The sequence below is a fragment of the Anguilla anguilla genome, chromosome 16 (genome assembly GCF_013347855.1).
Source record: "Anguilla anguilla isolate fAngAng1 chromosome 16, fAngAng1.pri, whole genome shotgun sequence".
NCBI classification, from domain to species: Eukaryota; Metazoa; Chordata; class Actinopteri; order Anguilliformes; family Anguillidae; genus Anguilla; species Anguilla anguilla.
Genome location: NC_049216.1, coordinates 13484748 through 13510017, shown reverse-complemented (window position 1 = coordinate 13510017; position 25270 = coordinate 13484748). Strand labels below are relative to the sequence as shown.

At 42.3% G+C, this 25270-nt stretch overlaps 1 protein-coding gene and 1 long non-coding RNA gene across 2 annotated transcripts in view; one reads left to right on the top strand and one right to left on the bottom strand.

Moving 5' to 3' along the window:
* Positions 1-512: 512 nt before the first annotated feature.
* Positions 513-10952, bottom strand: oaz2a (ornithine decarboxylase antizyme 2a). The gene is given in 6 exon segments (XM_035396196.1): positions 513-2487; positions 2769-2854; positions 3280-3452; positions 4548-4628; positions 4630-4696; positions 10692-10952. Coding segments are annotated over 6 exon segments (651 nt in total). The 5' UTR covers positions 10805-10952; the 3' UTR covers positions 513-2356.
* LOC118215417 overlaps positions 9038-25270 on the top strand; it is a 37651-nt gene continuing 21418 nt past the window's right edge. The window contains exon 1 of the long non-coding RNA XR_004762815.1: positions 9038-9115. This is a non-coding gene — a long non-coding RNA (uncharacterized LOC118215417). The remainder of the gene's footprint in view (positions 9116-25270) is intronic.

The following is a 25270-nucleotide window of genomic DNA, read 5'->3' as shown; positions in this document are numbered from 1 at the left end:
AACAAATTGCAAATGCTGCCCCCTGTTATAACGCGGGGGAAGGCTAAGTAGTTGGACGGTTAGGTATTTAGCAATCCGTGACAAGGTCTTACAGCACCATTCCTAAGACAGAATGAGAAATGATGCTGAGTTGCCTTGGCAGGGTCCCAGAACAGCTGCCCCATCTCTGGCTAGATATGCTCCACTGGTCTGCCTAGAGATTAGAGCAAGGTGCTGCATCAGGGTAAGCTCTGTGACCAATCAGCACTCAATTGAAGCCAGAGACCATGATTTTATGATTTCTGTCCAGTCTAACCACACTGTTCTTTCCACAGCCTTTCGGTTGTGTTTTATTTTAGCAGTGAAAATGTGGAATGTGAGTTTGGCATGATTCACACCTTTAACTGGCAAGATATGATTGTTTAAAGCTGGTCAGCCGGGTTCCTATAATGTCATTCCGTAACTGGCTGAAACGTAAGTTATCCTTGTGCAGTGCGTTGTTTGCCGTTTTGAAATTTAAAAACAAGACCTGATTAATATATATACCACTTTTATTTTACCTCAAGCAATACAAAGACAAGATAAAGTAAAACATCACATTTTTCTAACAGAAAATCCCAAAGGACACAAGTCAGGATCGTCAAATTATGATTAATATCTGCACTTCCCTGTAAACAGAATCTAACGTGGAACAATGGAAAAGAAAGCAAAAAAAAAAAGGATGAATACAAACCAAAGATGATTACGGCTTGCTTGAAAGCTACGGAAACTAAAAGCAGCCCCCTAAAGTCTTCCTGCAGTTGTACAGTGGATAGGCAGAACAGGATACCGAGTACTTGCAGAACCTTTTTATTTTCTGGCTCAGCCGTGCTCCTCTTGAGTTAAGGTTTCAAATAAGCAAGGAATGTGTGTGCATTTCCCTGACCTGGCCAGGCAGTCCTGCATCTGGCCTCCATCTCGAGGAGAGACCGAAGAATCGGGTTTGTCTGAAAGCACTCGATTCCTGTTCAGGGTCAACCTGAATGCAGACCTTAACTCCTGATATTAACAGGGGGAAGTGGGAGGGACCATTTCTTTGGCAATTCTGTCAGTCAAACACTGCAAAATAAAAAGGGAGACCAGGATACATTCTGAGTACATATATTCTGCTGCTGTGCTCCTAAAGTGCTCTTGTGTCACTTTCCCTGCTTTATCTCATTGTGTGAGTTAATCTCAACTTGTTGGAAGTGGTCTTGGGACGTCAGTCTTTTCATGTTCCCAGCACTGTTTTCCTTTTGACTGAGGGGCAGGACTGTGTCTACACATATCAGCAGGCACTGAAAGGCCCTTGTAATATTCACACCTCTAATGTTAGAAACCAAACGGGTACAGTCTGTGACTGAAGGGCTTTGGGGGCCACGTGAACATGGAGCAGAGCAGACCGAAGCTAAAGTGTGTCTTGATAAGACTACGTCAGTCACGCTGCGTGATGGTTATTTTTCTAGTGTAGTGCCAGCTGGATTTTCCGAGCGCTCGTCACTGCCAGTTTCGCTTTCCCGGCTGTCCCTTTCCCTGAAAACCCCGCTCGCCGCATGTGACGCCGCTTCTGGCAAGCTCAGCGTTTTACCGTCAAACGCCTTCCTCCACTTCCCCTCCACGCCCCTGAGGAATGGACTGGACTCAGCCAGCGCTGCAGGCGCGTGGAATGAAGGGATTGAGACGGGTTGCCGAGGGTTTCACGCCCCCTCTCTGACTAACCGGAGCTCGACTAGGAGGAACGTCCAGCTTTAAATTGTGCTGCCTCACCCCTAGCACAGGCCCCTTAGTCAGGAGATGCTAAATGAAGACCAACCTGAGCTGAAAGACCCCAGTGTGATTACAGAATGACTGAAGTAGAAAAACATAACTTCTAATAGAAGAGTATACTCTTGCAATGCACTACCCTAGAAGAGACATTGGGAAATATAACAGTGATTACAATCGTCATTAATCAAAATGCACCCGATACAGGCCAGTCCCCATACCCACCCTCTATGCATGCTTCCCATGATTACCCCTGTCCTTCTCTGACAGGGTCTGCAGCACGTTATATGTATGATCTACAAAGATCTACGAAGAAAATCAGACCTTGATATTTAGTTGCAGGGTTTCAGAGGATATGAAGTACTTTAGCACCAAGTGACCCAGTTGCAAGAGTCAAGGACTCCCAAGACACATGGTAGGATGTAGAACAACAAATGGGATGAGCACTCAGTCCCCCCACCCGCAGTCCAAGAGGGTAGAGTTTAAGTGTCCCGCAGAGATTAGCCTTGAACTGCTCATATAGCACAGTGCTGGGCAGCAGCGAGAGAGGGGACTGGGGTGGACAGAGAGGGGCTCGGGTCCGAGGAGAGCGTCTTCATTCTTCATCAGAGCTGGCGTGATCCAGAGAGTAGACCATGAAGAGGAGGTCTGCCCGGGCAGGTACCAGGGGGTGGCCTGGCTTCACGACCTCAAAGCCCATATAGTGGAAAGTTTTCGTAATGGACACTGCAAGACACAGAGAGCAGATTTTAAACACTCAGTCTTCCTCAACCACACTGCAAAAACTACTGCATGCTGTGTGAAGCACCCACACGCCTGCTGTCTCATCTTAAGAGAATGAGGATAGTTATAGCATCTCTGTCCCATGCATCCAGCTCCAGCTGGTGACTGCCAAAGCAGTCAAAGACCCCTCCCCCCTGGTATTTATTTTTGATGCATAAAAGTACCCAGGCACTGTACAACAATGAGGAAGGAAAAATAAATCCCAACAGGAGGCGCTCTCTTACGTCGATCCTCTCTGCCTTTGCTGAACCACAGGAAGATGTGGCTGGCTTTCAGCTTCTCCTCAGCGAACTCCAGCAGACTGGTGAGGCTGCAGCAGAGGGAGGAGACAGATGACGCACTGGCGCAGGCCCAGCCTTACATAATGTCTCATTACATAACAATGCAGAGGTGAACTGCAGCCTTCTCCCGAATTAGCCCTCCGTGTTGACACCTCATCTTCAATGGGACAGCGGCACCAGGTTTTGCACCTCTTAAGCCTCGTCCTGCCTAACTGCAGGAGCATTAACAGAACGCTGCATGCAGTTTACATGGAAAATAATCCTGTATCTAAGCAGGTTTACTGCTATGCTGTCGTTTGTGGCCTCAGCAGCTACATCATCACCAAATGAAGGCATCACCAATTTATTCACCTGGTGCACCTAAGGTGTGCAAAGTCTACTCTGAAACGATGCCAATTCATCTCACTTTCTAGAAATTTCTGATGACATGGCTGAGAGGCTGCTGTGCACGTACCCCTCTTTGCTCCCCTCTGGGAACGACCCCTGTGGGATCTCCAGGAACAGGCTGTTGGAGTAGAACACCGTCTCCCAGCAGGACGTGCGGCGCTCGCTCAGCTGGTACTGGAAGTGCAGGACAGGGGGCGTCCCGTTCGCAGAGGCGGCCTGTGTCACCGTCAGCCGGTCGTCCTGAGAGAGAGGATTAGCAGAGGCTTTTTATGACTTGCAGCTTTCACTGTGACCTTCATGCTGACTTGCACTAATCTGTGCGCCGCAGGTCATTTCCCCCATACCCACGAGGCCTATTCTGTCGGGCACTCTGGCCTACAAATGACCAGCTAAGGGTCTCTTGCGGTTGTTGTCAGAGCTATGGGCCTTTTCTTCTGGGTTTTTTCCCCCCTTCTGAGGGAGCTGGTACACAGTCAAGACCCACATAACTTTTACCAGGCGAATGTGTCCGGCTCTTACGCATGACGCGTGAGCTGTGAATTCAGCAGTTTTGAGCACATCTGATCCATGGGATAGACAGTGGGATGCGTTATCTTATTTTTGGAGAGGGACTGCTGCATGGATTTGGTTGGCAGTGAACTCTGGCTGGGCTCACCATTTGCTCGAGATTTGTTTAATGAGACAATATTTGCATACCAGGCAATGCCCTACATTACTCTGCTTGCAAACAGGATGTGCATTTGTTCCTGTGGTGCTGGTGTAGAAGACACCACCGCTTCTGTTTAACTGTAGAAAGGCGCACGTGTGATTTAAAAATGAGTCTTTTGTGACCCGTCTGCACTTGCAGTGTTTGTGTTGATGTGAAGGAGCTGCTGTGTGTGAGAAAGTGTTGCGAAGCACAAACCCTGCTATGCAAAATGGCAGAATGTATTATTTTTGGCCCAAAGAGGTCCAATCTTTCTAAAACCACAATATACCAATGATCTGTGAAGTTTAAAACAGCAGTTCAGTTCTCTAATAAGTCGGCCATGGTCAGTCACTGGCACTGTTCTTCTTCAGCTGGTCCTGCACTGACGTGTAGTGGAGATCATCAGGTTGGATTAGTGTTAGGCATGTGGAGGGTTAGGGTTAAGTTTACGCATGTGGAGGGTTAGGGTTAGTGTTAGGTATGTGAAGGGTTAGGGTTATTGTTAAGCATGTGGATGGTTAGGGTTAGTGTTAGGCATGTGGAGGGTTAGGGTTAGTGTTAGGCATATGGAGGGTCAAGATTAAAGTTAGGCATGTGGAGGGTTAGGGTTAGTGTTAAGGTCAGGCATGTGGAGGCAGCAGGCTCACCTTGTGTTGCAGTACATTGAGAGAGTGATCCCTGCTTATCCCTCGCCCACCCGGGATCTTCGCTTGTGGGTGAGGGGCATCAGGAGCACCACAGAGGCCCTGGAGCGTGGTGTCTGGAGCACTGGAGCTTGGAGCCCATTAACGAGGTACTGCAGAGGAGACCGCAGGGAGAGCGTGTGTGAGTACTGGGGGACACACACACACACACACGTACACACACACACACGTACACACACACACACACACACACACACACACACACACACACCAACTTGTTCTCTAAAGTAAACCCCACTGGAGCACACTGCTTGCTTATGTCACTTGTATTTGTCTCCAATGGAAAGATCATTTCAGTTATGCCAAATTAATCAGGCCACATTGTTCCTGTTTTGCTGTAGAACAGTTCAGACTATACCTAGACTAACCACCACCACGCTGTATATTTCACTCTAAACCCCCCCCCCCCCCCCCTTTTTCATGACACTTGTTACATGTTGCCCCATCCCAGCACTTTTTTGGTAATTTGTATTTGTCCTAATACTGTAGCTTATTCTTCTGCCTAGTTGGCTTTGCAGAGGTTAGGTCTGAATAGTGTTCACTGCGTGAACTAAACTGTGTTCTTGGCTAGAAATAGCTGTGCAAAATAAGTATTGTACCTTACTGAACCTGTGTTTAGTAGTTGTCTATGACCATGAAATGCACTTTTTGTACGTCGCTTTGGATAAAAGCGTCTGCCAAATAAATGTAATGTAACCTACTGCATTATTGTTATGCAGTTGGCTGCATGAAGCCCCAGCAGAGGGAGAGTATGGTTAGGAATAAAAGCAGAACTCTTTCTGCTGCCTGTGACAGCACAATGACACTTCAGCTGTTAATCCCAGCTCCACAAATAGCCTGTCACCTCTCAATCGCTCTGCAGCACCTCTGCCTCCACAGGCCTGGCTCAGTCACACCTCCAAGCACAGAGCCCGGATCTGCTTCAGCTTTTTAATCGGATAATCGTTAGTGCTGGGATTAGGGTCAGGGAAGCTGAACCTTCCCTTTTAATTTTTTTCCTGAAGAGTGTCCATTAGGGACACTGACGCAGTTGGGGTGTTTGGCTGGCAGAACTCAAAGCAGCACTCAACACCAAAGCTGCTCGCTGATCAGGAATTGTTACCTGGTTTGTTTAAACATGCTTATAAAAAAATAATTATTTTTAATCTACGTCTTGACACACAGGGTGACCGCTGTTTAAACTGTCACCAAACTGGGTCTGAATGTACCCCAGTCACCTGTTAGGAGGCCCGCATGTGTCCCATTGCTGTCACTTTGAGTGGCACCTCATTCGTCTCACACAGACAGGGCACTCTGACCTGCAGCTCACCAGCCAGCTAAAGCCAGACCGCATTAACCTTGGGATGCGGAGAATGCAAGGCCAGACGAAAGCCAACGACTCACAAAACTCTTTACATTAGATTAGCGTTTAGGAAGAATGGAACCATGTAACCACCGGCAGAACACCTTCAAAGTTAACTGCTGTATCAATACACTTTAAAAGTGTTTATTATGATTAATTACGCTGTAAAATGATATACCCCAGTCCAGTGGAAAGGCCTGTAGTAACTGCGGTTGACCGTCCCTGAAATCACGGTTTTTAACAAAGGTGTGAGAAGCTGAAAGCTAGCTGGTGTTGGTAGGAGGTGTCCGCCACAAACAAGCACGTGATTCTGCCCTTTCTATAAACATGTCTGCAAATAGCCTCGAGGCCGGGAACATGCATGTCTGGGTTTTCAGTTACAGTCCAATGTTTCAGGCCAGTAATAATAGCCCCTCAAATGGGATGTGCAAACACATCGGTTGTATTTATTCAGAACGATCCAGACTACTGCAGCATTTAAACTCAGGCCAATCTCCCCTAGTTGCTTTGTGTTTTCTGAGTTCTTGCATCAGATCCAGCCACCTGCAATTAAACACAGGAATCTCAGTCATCTGTGCTCAGCTGCCAAGGCTGCAAGGAGCATTCAGTGATGACACCTTGCACAGGCGACAAAGTAAGGTTTGTTTTTAACTAGAATTCTAGCCAGAATAGCCTGTTTGGCAGACAGAAGTAAACGAGCAGCACCTGAGGCCATGGTAACCAAATAGGTAACCCAGCTGATCCCTGCTGCTTGGCAACAAATGTTAAAAACACTGAGATGGGCTTATATAGCTGCAACAAACAAATTACTGCTGTGCCTATCTAATTTGGCATGTTCCAACTTGCCGTGTCTCCATCCGGAGCCAACCAATCTAGTGAAAATGGGAGCATCCTTTTCCCCATCACCTGCGGTTCTGCATTCAGATGCAAACTGCATCAGGTGCACTTTTTTCATTTGCATATCTTGCAAAGGAAACCAGATTGGCACAGTGCAATAATGTTCCTAGCATGAGCACAGTCAGGACCTGGGGTGCACAGATTTAACCTCAAAGACTGCACCTAAATCTGTAACACTGGACGAAGACAGAATCACGAGACTGAAATGCTAGCTTGTTTTGAAAGGCAAAACTCTTGCCCTCTGACATTCAGCCATCGCCAGAGCCCTAACAAACTGCAGCTCATCTTGGAGGGAGACGCACGGCCTGTCTCTTTCATAGGTCATGGTCACACCAAGGTTCATGCGCAAAAACAGGAACTGGGTCAGGAATCCGGAGACCAGCGGGGCACATGGACAGCCCTCCATGAGAGGAACAGGGTTCACGACTTTGACAGCTAGCCCAGGGAACGTGCAGCAGCCATAGTAGAAAAACACCATGTAGACCCGCTATAATTTCTAGCGTTTCGAGCCGTAATCCCACAGACCCATCAGTAACTAATGCCTAGATGCATCTGCTACTGTAACTGAAGAATGATGATTTGTGCATTTCTGATCTAAATTTTGTGCTTTACATAATAAATTGCAGTGATTGTATAACAACCTAATGGAGGATTTCAGCTGATGCAATACTGGGCATGCACTGCTTAAAAAACTGCAGGTCCCACCTCTGACTTTAGCGTGCCATTGCGTCCAGGATGGCTTTGTCTTGACAGATCCCAAGATAGCCGGGTTACATAAAGCGATCTCCTCCTGACCGGTGCGTGTTGCCTGACGGGGGAAATCTGTGCGGTGCCGATGCCTGCGAGTCCTAAACCACCTCACGACCGTGCATGCCAAGTGAATTAGGGTCAGGCACATTTATTAACTACAGCCAAATCAATGCATGCACTCAGCCTGATTTACTACAAGCCTGAAGAGCGCTGGTGGAAAACATACTCCACTCAGTGCTGTAGTCAGGACTGGGGTCTCAGTGGTGAACAATAATGTGTCTGGCCACCCAATTTCTCAGGTTAACTGTTCCCCATAAATAACGGGAGGTTTGACGGTGTGTTTGGTCTGGAGGCTGGAGAGTGCGAGGGTGGCAGGAGTCCAAAAAACACAAGCTACAAAACAGGATGCTGGGTGTCTTCCAGCTCAGAGACCAAGCGTCACATTCCAGGACAGGATGGAAGGTGAGCACCCGTGCATTCTGAGCCCCTCCCTATTACTGTCCCCGAGTCAACAAAAACAAGCGCCCTACAAGACACTGGCCTATTATGCTGTTATTTACAGATAACATTTGGATGGAAGTGTGTGTAGATATAAGCCCATGCTACAAAACACAGTGAATAGATCCGCCTGCAAAGCGAGTTGTATCTGCCTGAACAAGTTATTGGAACTAGGCAAACAGCAACCACTGTCCTGGCTGAGATCGATATCAAGTCAAGGTGACCTTGTGAACATGATATCCCATACTTCACATATGACACATGCATGCATTCAATTAATTAGTGCCATCTTTCCGTTTTTTTTTTTTCGTTTTTTTTATTAAACATTACCATTTAAGCTGAACAAAAGGTAATCTAGGGCTCTACACACTTCTCTCCAATAACTGCATCCCACAGTCAACCTTATATAGGCAGGATTAAGCAGAAATCCATTTCCACTTAAGACTTTTCTCTCTCTTCTCCGCAATCTTATATATTTTTCATAGGGATTTATCAGTTTTCTAACGTTTGGCTTGTTTTACACGACTTGTCTTATTTGAGGGACACCATTTACTCAAAACATTCTTTTGGCTTTGAGGAATAATCACTTTCACATAAAGACAACACAGCATGGAGTCAAACCCCTTTTTATGTTAGTATAAAAATTTCCATTATCCTTGTACTATGAAGTAATGACTAGAAAATATATCTGGCCATTAAAGTGCATATTCTGCTGATGTTTTCTATTATTTTGTCATTTATGGAGTATATCCACAACTATTGAAGATTAACAAGTAAATAAACCTTACTTATACAAGCCTTTTGATAAACCAGTTAGGTAAAAAATGTCCGGGGTCCACATAATTGCGGCGGTCTGTAAATGGCTGGATCCTTAGGTCCTTAGGTTACCCAAAAGAATCCAACAAGGGCTTATACTGGTTGTGTGTGGAACAGTTGGTTATGTAATGGCTGCTTGACGGGACCCGCTGATACCGCCTCATATGTGCGGGTGACAGGAGCACGGCCTGCAGGGTGCATGGAAAAGGTCTGACAGACAAAAGTCCTTTTTTTCTTCTTTTTATAGACCCACATCTGTCTTCCACAGATGCCAGCATGAAACTAGCTGTACCTCTATTCCCGATAGAAGCCATTTTTGTTTGTAAAAATGGACTAAAATTCGGTATATGCTTCTGTGATTTGTCGAATTACCAAATAGGCAGTAGGAAATCGCAAGTAGCATAATAATTTGGCACAACTAATTTAAAGAAACCGTGGACCGTTAGAAGACAGCTTCAGTCCTCAATTCAAACAAGTATTCCTTGCTTTGAGCAATCCTGTTCATTTCAACTTTATGGTCAACAAATTCGCATCTTTAATATTTACGGTTTGGAAATACACTGGTATTAACAACTGTACATACTACTAATGATAGACTATTTTCAGAGATCTAAGGTGTAAAGTTGCATCGACATTTGTTTGAGAAGCACAATTTTACAGGGTTGGGGCTAGTTCGGCAGCATTCTGACCTTGTAACATGACAGTGAACATGTGGTACGGAAGCATGTGTGCTCTGTGTAATTTAAGATAAACAATTGATATCAGTGTGCATATTCAGCATATACAAATGGAGAATTACGCAACGATTGCATCAAGAGCATTCTCTCCTTCCAACTCCGTTGACAACGTTTCCCTTGAGATCGACTTGTCGAGCGCTTTGTTGCAAAGCAGATTTTAAATTAAAGCCCAGTCATTTAGTTATCTGATATTATTTAGCTATAAGAAGCTACCGTAAAATACGTAGCTAACGTCAATATATCAAAATATTTAACATTACCCAATTGCTGCCAACTTGGAAAACAAAACTGTATGATTATCGACATCATGGCAAGACTACTTTAGACTACTTATATTCACTCTATGCTAAACTGCTGTATATTGGCTCTTGGGAAACTGGCGAGCTATTTGGAATATAACTTTAGTGGAAGAATTAGAAATGTTTTCAGAAATTTGACACCCGCCGTGTGATTAACGTTGACTGATGTTAGTCTAGATTATCAGCGTCGAAAAAAATATTAGCTACTCAGCTAGTTGCGAGATTACGCTAGTAACGTTATTACAAACTAATTTAGTACATGTTGGCTAAGTAAAAAAAGAAAACATGTTAATATTAGTTTACGGACGCTATGCTTTGTTGACACAGCTAGCTAGAGCTAGTTTACATGTACCTACACGCGGTGTGACCACCTACGTTACGGATAGCGGACGTTAGTGTCATCTTTTTAGTAAACCCAGGTAAGATGAGCGAAGACTTGTACAACACACTTCACATTACTAGTCTAAGGAAGAGTATATTGATAATATTAGCAAATTAGTTGGTTATCGTAGACAAAGTGGAGTCGGGAGTCCAAAGTTAGCTAGCAGCAAGCTAGACAGATAACGAGGATAGAAGTAAGAAAACTCAATAACTAATTTGGCATTTAACTAAATGATCAGATAACAAAACTGTCAGCTTGCACGCCAAGCGCCAAGTTTTCTCCACAATAGCTAGATATCTGCTAAATGGCTATACGGTAGTTAGCTAGCTAGCTGCTGGCGAAGGTCTGCAAAATTGCCATGCCTACCTTTCTTCGGTATTTAGCATGTTCACTTCTGGCAAATCGAAAAATGTATTGTATCCTCTCTGACAACCAAAGCAATGACTATTTAATAAAAGCTCCACAGAACAGTTCACCATCCGTGGATGTCCCAAGTGTAGCAAAATCACCGGGTTCTATATGTAGGTGCCAACTTGGAGAAGGAAAAAAATCTTAACACTCTGTTTCTCTTGCTCAGCCAGTCAAGCGTTCCAGTTTGCTGGAAACCCGAAGGTTATTTAAATACCATGTCCAAGGCCTCATGGGTAAAATTTAAACAGGAAATCGCGTAACTGTGACGCCAGTGAGCTATCCAAATAACTGCTTATTATATGTCTTCGTTTTTCAGGAATAATGAATGCATTTAAAAGAATAAAACAGGTATTTAATTTCTGAAGTTTAATATTTGGAGCTGTTCGTGTTATCTTTATTGAAAGGTAGAGTACGCCCCCCTCATTTCTCTACAAAACAAAAACACACCTATATAGTGCCTCTGGGAAATGTATTTTTTCGGGGGGCGGGGGCGGGGATTATGTCATGCCCCTGCATAGGGATTTTTAAATGTATGTGGAATTGGTAGCTATAAAAACAACGTCGATACATTCAGTGCCATCACAATAATTATCACACGCGTTTCTGTCAATATAGATACAGGTATTACGATTTTAATATTATTTATCTGGAACTGAATGTAATACTCACAGTACTAAATAGAATAAATTGCAGTATTTACTCATCAAATCTGGTAAAATGATGTATTCTGTAAGTATTCTGTTTGGGCTCATTTTGAAAACCTACAAAAGAATAACCTAGGCATAACGGAGGCACAAAAATATTGTATGCTTCTGAACCACATCTCAGTTCTGTTCTTTAATACAGAGCAGGTTAATTCAGAGGTTTGTCTTGCTGCCTCCTTATGGTAATAGATAAAAAATTTATTGGTAGTGTTGTTGTTCATCTTTAGTTCAGACTACGGTCCAATTTAGAGCAGGCTTATGTAAGAACAGGGATGGAAAACTGACTCTTTGCCAAGTGGATTAATGGATTAGTAACAAGACACCAAGTTTGCCACTGGATCCTGGTATCAAAGTGAGTGAAAATCACTTGTCTGAGAATGGAAGCAGATCTGAACATTTCTAAATGCCTAACCATTTTGGCAGGCCCTTTCAAAGAGGCCCCAGAGCAGTTCAGGTGGTGACTGAAAATTTAGCAAAACCTCATGTCATTGCCAAATATTATGTGAAACATACAGGATTGCACTGTTGCTTGACAGTTTGCACAATTAACGACATGGCATTATCACTGGTTGGATGGACTTTTATATACTCCTTATGAGAAATCATTCGATTGATTAAAATGAATGCTACTTTCTCCTTGTTTGGTATGCCAGCTTCTCTGCAGGTCCTTCACTGTACATTTGTTCAAAATAGGTATTAAGAGCAGTTACAGGCCTGTTGTGAAGTGCAGTTGGTATTCTGGCACGAAGGTACATAAATGCATATAATGTTTTCCTTGCTAAAAAAAATGAAGCAATATCATATTTCTTATATCGCATATGAATGATTTCAGATACAATAAGTGTATTTGTACTACCAGAAAGGAATATATGAATACACATGTGAAAGAGAAAGTCATGAGAACTTTATCTTTTACTTATAATCTTAACCATTTTATTGTTTGATTAATGATTTCAAGTTTTCACTTGAAAAGAAATGTGTAACATATAAAATGTTTACATTCTGTATTGATTTGATATTCAAAACTTGCATCCCTGGGTAAATAATTTGGAAATATGTAAATAAGTAAATAAATCTGGCATTCAGTTCCTACTAATCCTATCCCTCTCCCGTGATCTGAGACTTACTAAGCAGGCTGTGTGCAGGCTGTCTTACATCCAGTAGGTATTTGATGCTGTGCGCATACATTTTGAAAAAGAACGACTTTTTTTTTTTTTTTTGCCAAGTTTTGACCATGACAGTAGAGTGGGTTGTTGAACTCTGTGTCACCTTGTCCAATATGAGCAGTCGAGCAGTGTCTGTTGAACTGCTCAAGAAGTAAGAAGATAGCAGAAACAATGCGGGAGGTTTGGCCTGCTCCACGGGGATAAAATATTCAAGAGTACTGGGTGGAGAACAAAGCATGGAAAATGAGACTAAAGGAGGCTGCCTCCTATTACCAGACGGTGAGTGTAGATAAGAGAAAACTGCTAATCAGAGTTGCAGCATCCCGATGAAAGCTCTTCTCACATAGGGTATGGAACTTAAGGTAATGGATGGGAAAAGCATACGATCTCCCCATCCAGTGACCTCCCCACTGTGTATACTTTTGTGCTGTTAGCTGACACTGAGAATGATCCAAGGCCAAGTTGTCTGAATTGACCTGTTGGAGAGGCGGCTTCACCTTGTGGTTTGTATTCTCTGGCCTGGCTCCTTGATCTAATTAAAGGGTCCATTGTATTTCTTCCTCTCTGGCACCCTCCCACATCCAGGAAGTGTGTATTTACTGTCAGGTAATGATAATAAACGCTGATGAGGATAGGCTTGTTGAAATTCTTCTGATTATCTTGAATGTGTAACTGGATGGCAAATGCTGGAATACATTGAGTGCAGCAGCATGGCATAATCATTTGGGAACTGGGCTTGCAACTCTGAGGTTATAGGTTTAATTCCTCTGTGGAGAATTCTTTTTTTACCCTTTGGCAAGGTAAACGGAATGGCTTCAGTACATATCCAGCTGTGTAAATGGATTGTACTGCATGTAAAGGATTTCATCCATGTCAGCCACTCTGGATAAGAGTGTCTGTTAAATTACTGAATGTAGTGAAACCCAGTAATGTGTACTTAAGCTATGTTTTGTTTAAGAGCTGAATTCAACCACCAGCTAATGCATATGATGGTGAGGCACCCCAACCTGTTAGAGGAGCACAATTAACCAAGAACAGCTGAACAAGAGTCTCAAAGAGTTCAGTTTTGATTGACCAATACCTATTTCCTTGTGTTGTATGAATAATCTCAGTATTACCCACCCTTGGTAATTAGTTTTTGTTTTGTTTTTGTATGTTGGAAGGCATATACATACAAGGCTGATACAATATTGTGTAGAACAGGTTGGAATTGTTTTGGATTTTACTCCAAACAAGACTTTCAAATGTGAATGATTGCACTGGAATTCACATTTCTGTAAACTGCATGACATTGCCACTGCATATAGAGAAATAAATTATTTTGTTTCTTTGACTTCAATTTCTTACTTATAGCATGCCTGGCAAACAAAGAAAACTAATATTATTCATAGGGAGTGGATGGCTTTGTGAGCAAATTATACAATATTATCAGCGAGGTTGTTAGCACACGTTTAGGATTGAAGTTTTGTTTTATTTTGACCTTGAGTCTCAGAAAAACACTCCTTTTCTTTTTTTTTAAGAGATCATCTAGGGCTGCTATTGCAGCCCAGGCCCAATGCTAATAAACAGTTACTGACGTCAGGGGGTGGTGTCAGGTGTAGGGTACTGTCACAAGACACTGGAGGGATGGGAGCTGCAGGCTGGTGACTTGCATGCCATTTCATTGCTGGCATTTTGTGATAGAAGGGACTTCTGTGCTGCCCTGTTCTCTCCTGTGCAAAATGTTCTGAGTAAGCTGATTGTCTCAGTGTAATACCAAACAGTCCTGTCCTGGAACATTCAAGTAGACACAGCCACAGAAGGATTAAATAAAAATACAAATCTTCCTGGCCTCATTTTTGGGCATTTAACCTGAATTACTGTGATAAATATACAGCTGTTACCAGTGACATATAAACAATAAGCTCTGAAAGTTTGCCTGCTAAGCAATGAAAAACTATTTAACCAGTTACTGCCAATATGATGGGGCATCACCTTAATTTCCTTATTATATATTGAGCCTTAATGATCTACATGGAAGAAGCTTCCCTGGTTTCCCTGGTGTTGAGAGAACCTTTGAATTACTTAAGGCATATGAGTCCATTTTTAAATAAAATTTCTGTTCATGTTCTGTTCGCTATATTTTATTGCCACCAGGAGAATACATGTATTGGAATAACAGTGAGGTAAAAAGTCAAAATTTTATCCAAGCCGATTTCATCAATATTTGAACAGACATAAATGTGGTCTCCTCTGCCCTTATAAACCTTCCTTTTTTGGGTGTTATTGGTGCTGCATGCAGATAACTCACTTGATCTCAGTGCAGAACTGCACATCGTGGTATTGAATAGAATCATAACTGTCCCAGTGCCTTTGCATAGAGTTGGCTGTAGCATCACTCAGGGAGGGAGAGTGGGCTTCCTGCCTGGTCCATAGGCCAGCTACATACTGCACAATTTGGGTGTAGTGTGAAGAAGTGGTTGATACCATTGTGAATGATAATCTGTGGTATCCTGTTATTATAGAGGATGTTGAAGTTTGATGGGGAAAGCCTACAGATATGATTGGAGAATGGGGAGAATCTCCTACAATTATTGGTTCCCCCTTTTTGGATTAGCAGATTTAAAAAAACTTTTCCCTTGGTGAAATGAGGCAATTGGTGGTAGACTAAGCTCTGTCACAGCTGAGCTGTGCTGACTCCATTACACATATACCCAGTGCCTTTATTCAAGATATGCGCTTATTCACATTACCAGGACTGCCCCATGGCTCTGTGTTTCATAGATTAACCCCTGCCTACCTTTGACTTCTCCCACTTCATCACCCCTTTGGTGTGTTGAAATACTGAAGACCCAATTGAAAGAATCCGTTGAACATTTAAAAAGAATCAACAGCTTAAGGACTGTGTCAGGAATAGCAAGCAAAAACCTCTGTATTCTCTGCTATTGTTCTGTTGCTTCTGCTGCACATCAGGCAGAGCACTCTGGAGACTTTGAGGAAGGCCTCATTTGTCACCGATACCTGTTTGCAGTATCTTCTTGCACTCAAGTACACTGACACCCTGATCACTCTCAGCCACCCCACGCACCTGCATCTCCCTGATACGGCCAGTGCAGGCGTCACTGTTGGACCCCTGGATCATTTGTGCAGGTAATTGCAGGATTAGTTCAGTGAACTGACACCTGGGACAAAGTGTTCTGTCTTCAGTGGAGCAGTGAGCTTTGGCAACAAAGACACCCACAATGATTGTGAATCACAGTGGCTATGAGGGACTTTAAAGAGGTGAAGGACTCATGGTGACCCTTTCCTCGTGCCATATTTGAAAACTAACTTGAGATCATGGCATAGTGATGAAACTCAGATGGAACACTGTACAATGTTTCCTGCAAGTGTGATCATGAAATTACAAATCCCAGCAGGCTTGTAGTTTTATTTCTATGGATGTCCTGACTACAAACCTGATGGTAAATATCGAAACACTTAAGTCAAATTTTTTAAAAAACAGCAATAATTATAATGGTAATGGTAGATTAGATAGATTTACTCATTGTAATGCATAGTAATCATTCTGCTTCATGCCAAAACCAGGGTTATAATATATTTTTATTACACCTTTGGAAAATAAAGTGAATTTTTATTTCTTTCTGCAATCTAGTAATGTTTTAGGCGTGTTTCCCTAAGGTAGTTTTTGAATGTGTTTTTTTGTGTGTACTAAAGATAATGTTTTTTGTTCTTTGGATTCTTTGCAATGATATCATATTCTATGGTGGTTAAATAAATTACATTTCCTTCCTCCAGTCACTCTGGCTAACCATCTGGAACTATCATGGACTGTTTTATTGGCTGCCTGCCTTTGTCATCTAAACCTCTTTGAACCTGAGTCAATAGAAACCAAGGTCACTAACTACATTTTTGTTTCAAGAGCATGTGAACCTAAGAATGACTGTCCTGAGATCTCAGAGTTCAGCATTTCCCAGCATAATCTTGCAGATATTTACGTAGAATTTACAAGGAAATATACGGACACAATGACCATCTATCAAATAAGTCTCTAAAAATAAAGAGGAACAACTTGAAAGCTGCCTGTTGTAATGTAGACTGTTTGTTTGTCCAGAATTAGCCCCCTGTGAATGGACTTTAGCAACATCCTGCTTTTGGTGAAGGCCACGTCCTCCATGTTCTGCTAAGGTGGAGGAAGTGTAAGAGGTCGTGGGAACCAGTGCACTGTGGATGTTGCCGTGAGTGCTGTTGTGAGCCTTTTCAAAAAAAAAAAGAAAAACACATCCCATGCTCAGCGGAAAAAAGTGTGCGGAAGTGGCAGAACAATGTTGGGCTGAAAATGTCACAGTCACAAACCTGCATGGATTGAACTGAAGGCGGGCCCACAGTTCAGCCAGGTCTTTGGTGCACTGAATCTCGTTGAAAAAGGCCCAGTTCCCAGCAGAGTGCAGCAGGATTTTCCCACGATGCACGTCTCTCTATTTACATTTCTTAATGCTTATTCATTTCCTCTGACTGGACAAAAGATAATGAAAATACCATTATTTAGCATTTCTTGAGCAATATACAATATCTTTTTTTTTTGATCTGATTTTGATTGTCCTGATCTGCTTCTTCCATTCAAAGCCCTTTTTCATGCTGTTGTAATGGCTCTGGTGTTCTAATTGTGATTTAGTTCATAGCCGTGCATTAAACATTACCACTTCTCTCTCGGCCAGTGATACTGGACCTGCTTGCAATAGCAAACGGACATAACATTAATGCTTTTCCAATACTGGCAAGGTGACTGAGCTTTGAATTGAATTAAAAAGCATTATTAGCATTCCTTTTGATAAATTTAATAGGTCATGGGAAACTGATGCTTTATTTAATAGCTGTGAAGTTTGGCCAAAGGAAACTAATATACCCAATGATTGTTCAGTCCTAGCTGGATTGGCTTGCCTAGTAAATTCCTGCTGTGTGACAGAATGGAAATACTTGACTTTTCCAGAGAAACCCTATTCTGACTGCCTGGGAATCATGTTCTCTCTCTCATAATGGGGCCATGCTCATCGTTGCTGACACTGTTTTTGGTCTCCCAAACTGCTCTCTCTATTTATCCTCTCTATTTGTGATTTGATGTTTGATGTCAGATCTCTAGTCCATTGTGTAATTCATTTTGGAATACCGTACTGGACATGGCCAAGTTCATTAGATTCTGAATGGCCTTCCGTTCCTTTATATATTCTCTTTTGTTCCCTTTGTAATTGCTTGCACAGTAGCTGCTTGTAATTTGGCTTGGTATTGTTTTGCTGTTGTTTTTTTTAAATAAATTTGACCGTGGCTACCCTTATATGGGGGCTTGTCTGCATGACTCTTTTTCATTTTGGGTTCTACTGTGTCATGAGTGAGACAAAAGCAGGAGTCCATGGGTAACAATGGAACATGATAATGAGGCCCAAAAGAGCAGTGTTTGTGAACTGGTTGAGCATTTTAGCAGTGTGTTGTTATTCCTCCCATTGCCTTAATCTCTGTGGTTTTGTGACAATGCCCCCTCTGGAAGCTATGCCAGATATGTCCGGCACGGCCTGGTCTTCCCAACACTGTCCTGAGTTGTAGAATAACACTGCACCAGGGAATGAGGTCGGCGTAATCCAAATTGCCGAAGACTAAGTCTTGCACAACAGGGGGTTTAGCCAAGTCCAGGCTTATGTCTACTCAGGGGAATTCTTTCCATGCTTCTACCAATTACTGCTGCACGCGTGACTGCACTCGTGCAAAACAGGACCCAACTGCTAAGTTCCGCTCCCAACTACCATCCTGCCCACCACCCCGCAGTGCCCCATTCAAGATTTCATTCACATTTTAGGAGGTTCCTGATTTTTAGAAAACACATTTCTATCTACCTGAATTCCTTTGGTGCTCCAGTTGATTGAATCAAATGATTATCTAGATACTGGTTCTGTAGAGTCATTACTTATGTTTATTGCTGTACTGATGTATACAAAATGTATTTAGATTTTTTTCGATAGCATTAAATTGAACATTTTATAGTTCTGTTGTGTTTGGCAAACTTTATCTTTCATATCCTATGAAAAGACCGAAGTGATAGTGTTTCTGTCCCACTCTCAGTTCATTTCTGATGGGAATCCCTTATTCTTCATACAAGGGCTGCTCATATATTTTTTTGTATGGCTTTTGCCCTTTTTGCCTTTGGTTGAGCAACCCACACCTTTGCACCCTTTTTACTGTGCATACTGTCTTGTTTAGAAAGGGGAAGATACTCATGCCTGCAAATCCTAAATGGAAGGTTATTTGAGGAACGCAATTTCAAACACAACATTTGCATTTTAGCGCTGTGCAGTTACAAAAATGGAAGGAAAAATATGCATAAAAGCAGTTGCGTAACACTTGACCATATAGAATGGAAGATGCAGGATGCGGGGGAGAAGAGCAGTGGGGAGTGCATGAAAAGTTGATGAGAATCAGGGCAACTCTGCTGCAGCTCGAATGACGGACATTAGTGTTTCAGGAGAGGAGATGAAAGGGCAGGCAAGTGAGCATGTGCGCAAGTGAGTGCTGAACAGCATGTGCACCGGATGCCTCGCTCAGAAGGAAGTCTTTACAGTCAGCGAGCAGGGAGAGGTGAGGGAGGAGTACGTGACTTCCAGCCTCTTGCTGTATTCATCTATTTCCTCCATTTCCCTGAGGCCCAAAAGTTTTTTTTTCCAGTACACACTGTACACATAAAATCATCTCGCTGTCTTACAGGCTAGCAGGCTGACAACCTCACACACTTCACACTATTGGTTCTAGCTCCACTGCATGTCAAGCGCATGCTGAACTGAAATGGAGAAAAAAGAGGTCAGAAGTGTTTGGTTTCTTTTGGGTCTCAAAAGAGGATGGGGGTGAGGTAAACAGAGAGTAAACACGCAGCTGCCACACCTCAAATAGAAGCCAAGCTATTTACATGCTGCCTTGAGAATTCCCATCACTCATGCTTAAAATACTTTGTTGAATTCCTGTGGCCCAATTTTGCGAAGTAGGAAAGCTCTGCTTCTCTGTTTTTGCTTGCATCTGCAGTACATCTGGCTTTGAGCTTCATAGATTCATGCTCTGTTTTAGGAGTTGTTTCAACTCCCTTTGAGGAAATGAATGTTAAATATGGAAGACCGCTTATGTTCATAGGTAGCCAGCCAGCTCAGAGAGAAATGATTCTTGACCTTGAATTCAGTCTCTCCCAGAGCAGGTGATGGGCCTGGGGCAGAGATAGTGATATTATGAGATTAGAGATCACATCGCACTGAAAATTGTTGTTTGAAATCAAGTGAGCAACAGTGAATGACTTGGGGAATGTTCACAAGACAGCAAATTCTGTTCCACTATAAGCCTTTGTGAGTCTATTATTAATCAGGTGTTATGTAATTGTTGTGAAAGACCAGTGGCAATGGAATGTTCCGGTGGTATCTGGCTGATGCGTGACTGAGGTAACAGGCGCACAGCGACTCATTAAGAATTCGACTGATAAAGGAGCGAGTGCGCCAGAGCACACTGACCAGAACACCTCGGCTTGGGGGGCGTGGACCTAGCATACCGTGCAGTGAGGCGGCAGATTTGTCGAGAAGTTAATGTTGATTGATCCCTGTTTGTGCAGTGGCCACTAATGGGGTATGATGTAATGGTGCTTCCAGTAGCCCTTCTTCATTGCAGCACTGTAATTGCATAAACTGTGACATGTGCACAGAGAGGCCCGATAATTTAATTGACACAGATGCTAAGTCTGACGTTTGGTCCAATTGAGGGGGGAAAAAACTGTTGACATTTTTTATTTTCCTTTGTTTTGATGATAAACATTGGTTGTGGCTTTGAGCAATGTGTAAGTGATTATTCATGGTTGGTAAACTTTACTGTAAACTTGGAGTTATGAGGAATTGAGCAAAAAGAATCCTCTTTGATGATGACCTTGAAGGGAAATTGATTGCCCTTTGTATGCACTCAGTTGTGAATGTACCACATAACATGTGCATGCCTTCATTGATTGTTGCCATAGGGATTTGACATGTTTCTCAACAGCCCTTAGATAGCAACTGGACTGATGTTCTTCCAGTGCCAAATAACAAATGCTTCTTCTCACTTTTTAATAAAAAGTCAAGTCCATATGCAGTAGTAGTAGCATTGTCAAACAACTGGGAAAAATGAAGTTTGCTGTGAATAATCTAGATTACAACCAAAATTTCTTAATTATACTCTATAATTAAGTCCTAATTATAGAGTTTCCAATTTAAGAAAACATGAAATAAAGATAAACACAGAAACAAGTATAATTCAAATGAAATAACATTGTTGAAGAGCATCTGTTTAATAGCTATTATCAAGAACACCAGTTGTAAGGTCTGTAATTGACATTGACCTATAGGGGACTGTCTATATTCACAATAAAATAGAATTCACAATATACATTCAAAATATGCATGCTTTATGGAAACTGTAATTACGAGAAGCTGTATTAATTGTCTTATTTTTTAAATTAACATGTTAAATTACAGCCCTGTCTCTCTCTCACACACACACACACAAAGCCTAATAGGGCTGTACTGATTAACATATTATTTGATCTAATTAAAGAACACAATGCAGTATGCACACTGTATATACATATGTATATTCATCTTCACTAGTGCTGGTGATATATTGATTGAAAATAATCCATATTATATGACGATTTTCAGTTTATGGTGACTTGGCATGATACCCTTTTTATGGGAACACAGCACCACCTACTGTATAATATTGCTTTTGTGTCGAATAATAATAATAATAATAATAGCACTTATCAGTACTTACAAAATGCTTTACCGGATAAAATGAAACAATAAATTATATAATGTATAAAAACACACAAAATATAAAGGAAAAAGAAAGTAAATATAAAGCAAAGATTACAAGTTTTTAACACAGAGTTGGCTAGTCTGATCTCCTCTGACTGGTCATTCCAGAGTCTAGGGGCCCTGATGGGAAAGGCCTTTAGTCATTTTTAGTCTTAAGGCGAGATGGCTGCGTATCAGTATTGTTGCCTTTATGGAAATATTTTTATTTATTAAAATTAGCTTTGATTCAAGGCAGTGTCCCGTTGTCATGTGATCAAGATCAGACACTCATATGAAAGTTTTATATGATATTGAGGTGAAAAATTTAAGCAAGCTGTTTCATAATATGTTATAAAAGCAGACATTATGTGTTTTGTTCCCTTCATAATATTACTGCTAATTAATTACAACTTTAAAATACAGTTACTTTCTTTTGTGGTGTTACTACATTGGTTCTGTGCTAAATGATTTGGGATTGAAGATATTGCATATCACACAAATTGATCTCTAAATAACGCAGGTTGAGCAGATGGGGCCATTACAGCATAGACCCTCGTGCATATCATGTTCTGTAGCTAGCCTCCCATTGCTTATTCAATATGGCCAAAGGATTAGAGTCAGCCTGGTTTCATTCCTCCCCCACATCTGCATGGGTGAAGCAGACTGGGATTATTTTGCTGGGCTGTCACCTGTTTTTTTTGTTGTTGCATAAACTGCATTTGCGTGGGTTAACAGGGGCTTAATGAAGAGGATTCCATTCCATACCATGCATCTACCTCTCACGCTCACACACACATATGTGCATACGCACACACTCAAAAACATAAAAATGAAAAGGGCTCGTGAACAGAAATGTCCATGTCACCTTTTACCCACTAGATGTCACTGTTGCCCTCTGAGTTTTTTTATGATCTTAGAAACTCTGAATACTTTGGTTATTGTTCAGGTGCAAAAAGCACATGGTTCAATGCCAAATTTGAATGAATTTATTCTTTTTTTCCTCTTATGGAGAACACAGAACATACTTCACTGTCTGTCAAATACAGAGGGGGGTTGGGCTACAGGTAAAACAAATTTCTCAGTGTTCATGTCACATTGTATCCCTCTAGAGCTCTTATTTTTGTGATGTAATAATGCAAACAATAATTTAGGCAGGTGTTGGCTCGCTTAGTACTTGGATGGGAGACCTCCCAGGCAGACTATGTTGCTACTTGAAGTGGTGTTGGTGGGCCAGTAGGGGGCAATCGTCCCTGTGGTCAAATTAATTCCAATGCCCTGGTGCAGTGATAGGGACACTGTGCTGCTGGAGACACCATCTTTCAGATGAGATGTTCAACCGAGGTCCTGATTCACTGTGGTCATTTGAGATCCCAGGGCACTTACAAAGAGGGTTCCCCAGTGCCCTGGCTAAATTCCCAAGATGGCTCTCAGTCTTCCTCAAAATAATCCCCCAGTTTAATTGACTTACATCATTCTGTGCTGATGCATGGTGGTTCTGGTGCAAAATAGCTGCCATGCATCACCCAGGTCGGAGCTACACATAGGGGTTGTTTTTAGTGAGTTTTTCCCTTATCACTGTAAAGTGTTTTGAGTGTAAGGAAAGCACTATATAAATGCAAGCCATTGTTATTATTATTATTATTAATAAAACACTGGATCATATATCAGAACTATGGTTAACTATGCAGAAAACTAAAGGGTTAAAGGTTTTCCTTTTTTCCCTGTGGGAAGGAGGAGTGTCTATGGACTTTTTAAAATTTTCAAAACCATGCTCTTGGCTATAATTGTTTACTCCAGATCTGCCAAGGGTCAACCCAATGTTATTTATGTTTTTGCAACAAAAAGGTTCAACATACAGCTGTATTATAGTGGACACTAAATCATAAGTCATAAGGTTGTCAGATCAGTTTGAATCCCCAGGGGTTATTAATCTCCCTACAGTGAGCGAGAGAGGGAGTATTTTCTTGACACTGGAGATGGTGGAGTAGCCCTCCCTGCCCATGGTGCCAGATGATCGTGCGGATCGCTGCTGTTTGCGTTAGCGGTGATGCATCTTAGAGGGGAGCGCGGTCTAATCTTCTGCAGTGTAAACACCGCCCTGGAAGGTACTGGAACGTATCCGCCGTTTGAGCTGTGTGGGGTCAGGGAGAGGCCGCGGCAGGTGGTGTATATCAGCGTGGAGTTGACGTGTTTCCACTAACTTATCCAAACAGGAGACGAGCCGTGCGCTGGGGTGGCTGGCGCGGCCACAAGAGGAGGAGGAGGAACCCTCTCTCCCTTCTGCTGTTCTTTCGCTTTTATCCCCAGTGAATAACAGCCTCCTGACACTGAATCCCACGTCAGAAGTTACTGTTGCGTTTCCAGGCCCCTTGATCCCAACTCCTCGGCAGGGCAGCAAAGCGCTGTTCTCAAATCACTGGAGCGAGAGCGGTGAGGGTTCACATCGCCACGGACCCGACGAGACACGTGAGCATGAAATACGCATGCCAACCTAAGCATGCGTGCTCTTACTCTTAGCGCCTCCCAGTGTGCGGCAACAGAGAGAGGGTCCCAACCTGTTGGTCAGGACGGCCGCCTTCGCTCTCGTCACCAAGATAATGCGACAGCAGATAAAATAAGTTGTCTCGGTGTGATGCCAATATCTTCTCAAACTCAGTGACCTGAATGCACTCATGTGAAAAGTAAGAAAACACGTTTGTCATGCAGTGAAGGTCAGAGTGCCCCGAAGGAAACCACGTTTGTGAATGCAGCGCTGGTTTGACATAAAGGGTGGATTTCACTGTGCGTTTTTTTCTGTATAGAGTAGCTTCGGAAAGAAAACATACATTATGAGTATGTAATATAGTCACACAGAAATGATTACATTTGTGACTTAAAGGGCTTAATAGCAATTTTAAGATGAATTACACATTGTGTTTCCCAGTTACTGCAATATAACCGTGATTTACTGTACTATTTCCAATATTTTAAAACAATATGTAAGGAAGGTTAATTTTAATAATATAAATCCCTCAAATCCCTCAGTTCAGGCTGTGTTACATATTGCTTTGTAAGATTTGAAGTTAGAATATAAACATTTCTCTTGCAAGCTTAAAAAAGGAAAACATGGTTTTAAAGTTGCTTAAATGTAGCTAATTACATAGCAACAGTAATTGTTAAATGCAAATTACCCTTTTGTTTACAAGTACATTAAACAAAACCAATTGGCTGTGACTATAATATCAGCATAATGAATATATCAATTCTTTGGGGAAAAAATGCTTTTCATTGTAACCAGCTATAACTGTCTGGCTACCTACCAATATGTGCATAGCTCCATAGCAAACTGAGTGCTGTTCCTTGACTTATAAGGAATCCAGTCTGGACAAAAATCAGACCAAAGAAAAATTAGAAGTCATCACAACCACGTGTTATAAATAAATGGGCAACTCCCTTTGCTCCACCCACCAGTTTGTGCAAGTAAATGTGGGAAAGTATTTGTCGGAAAACATCCAGTTATAAACCAAAACCCAGGTGTGTGTGAGCCCTTTTCAATGAAGCTGCATGTCTCTGTCTCTGTCATAACTATGCTTGGTGCCCACTTTAAACTTTTATGCAGGTATTCACATTTCAGTTGGAGACTGAAACTGTTGTAGATGATGGGTATTTTTCTTAATTGCTCCCACGGTCTTTGCTGCTTTTGTGTATTTGCTTTGTGGGTATACCGTACCTAAGTTCATACTTTTACATTCCGCACACAGACAGCTGAATGTTTACTGAAGCAGCTCAAGGTAATGGCCTTGCTCAAGGGTGCATCAGCAGTCCCTTGTGTGGGATACAAGCTCACAGTGTCCTCATAA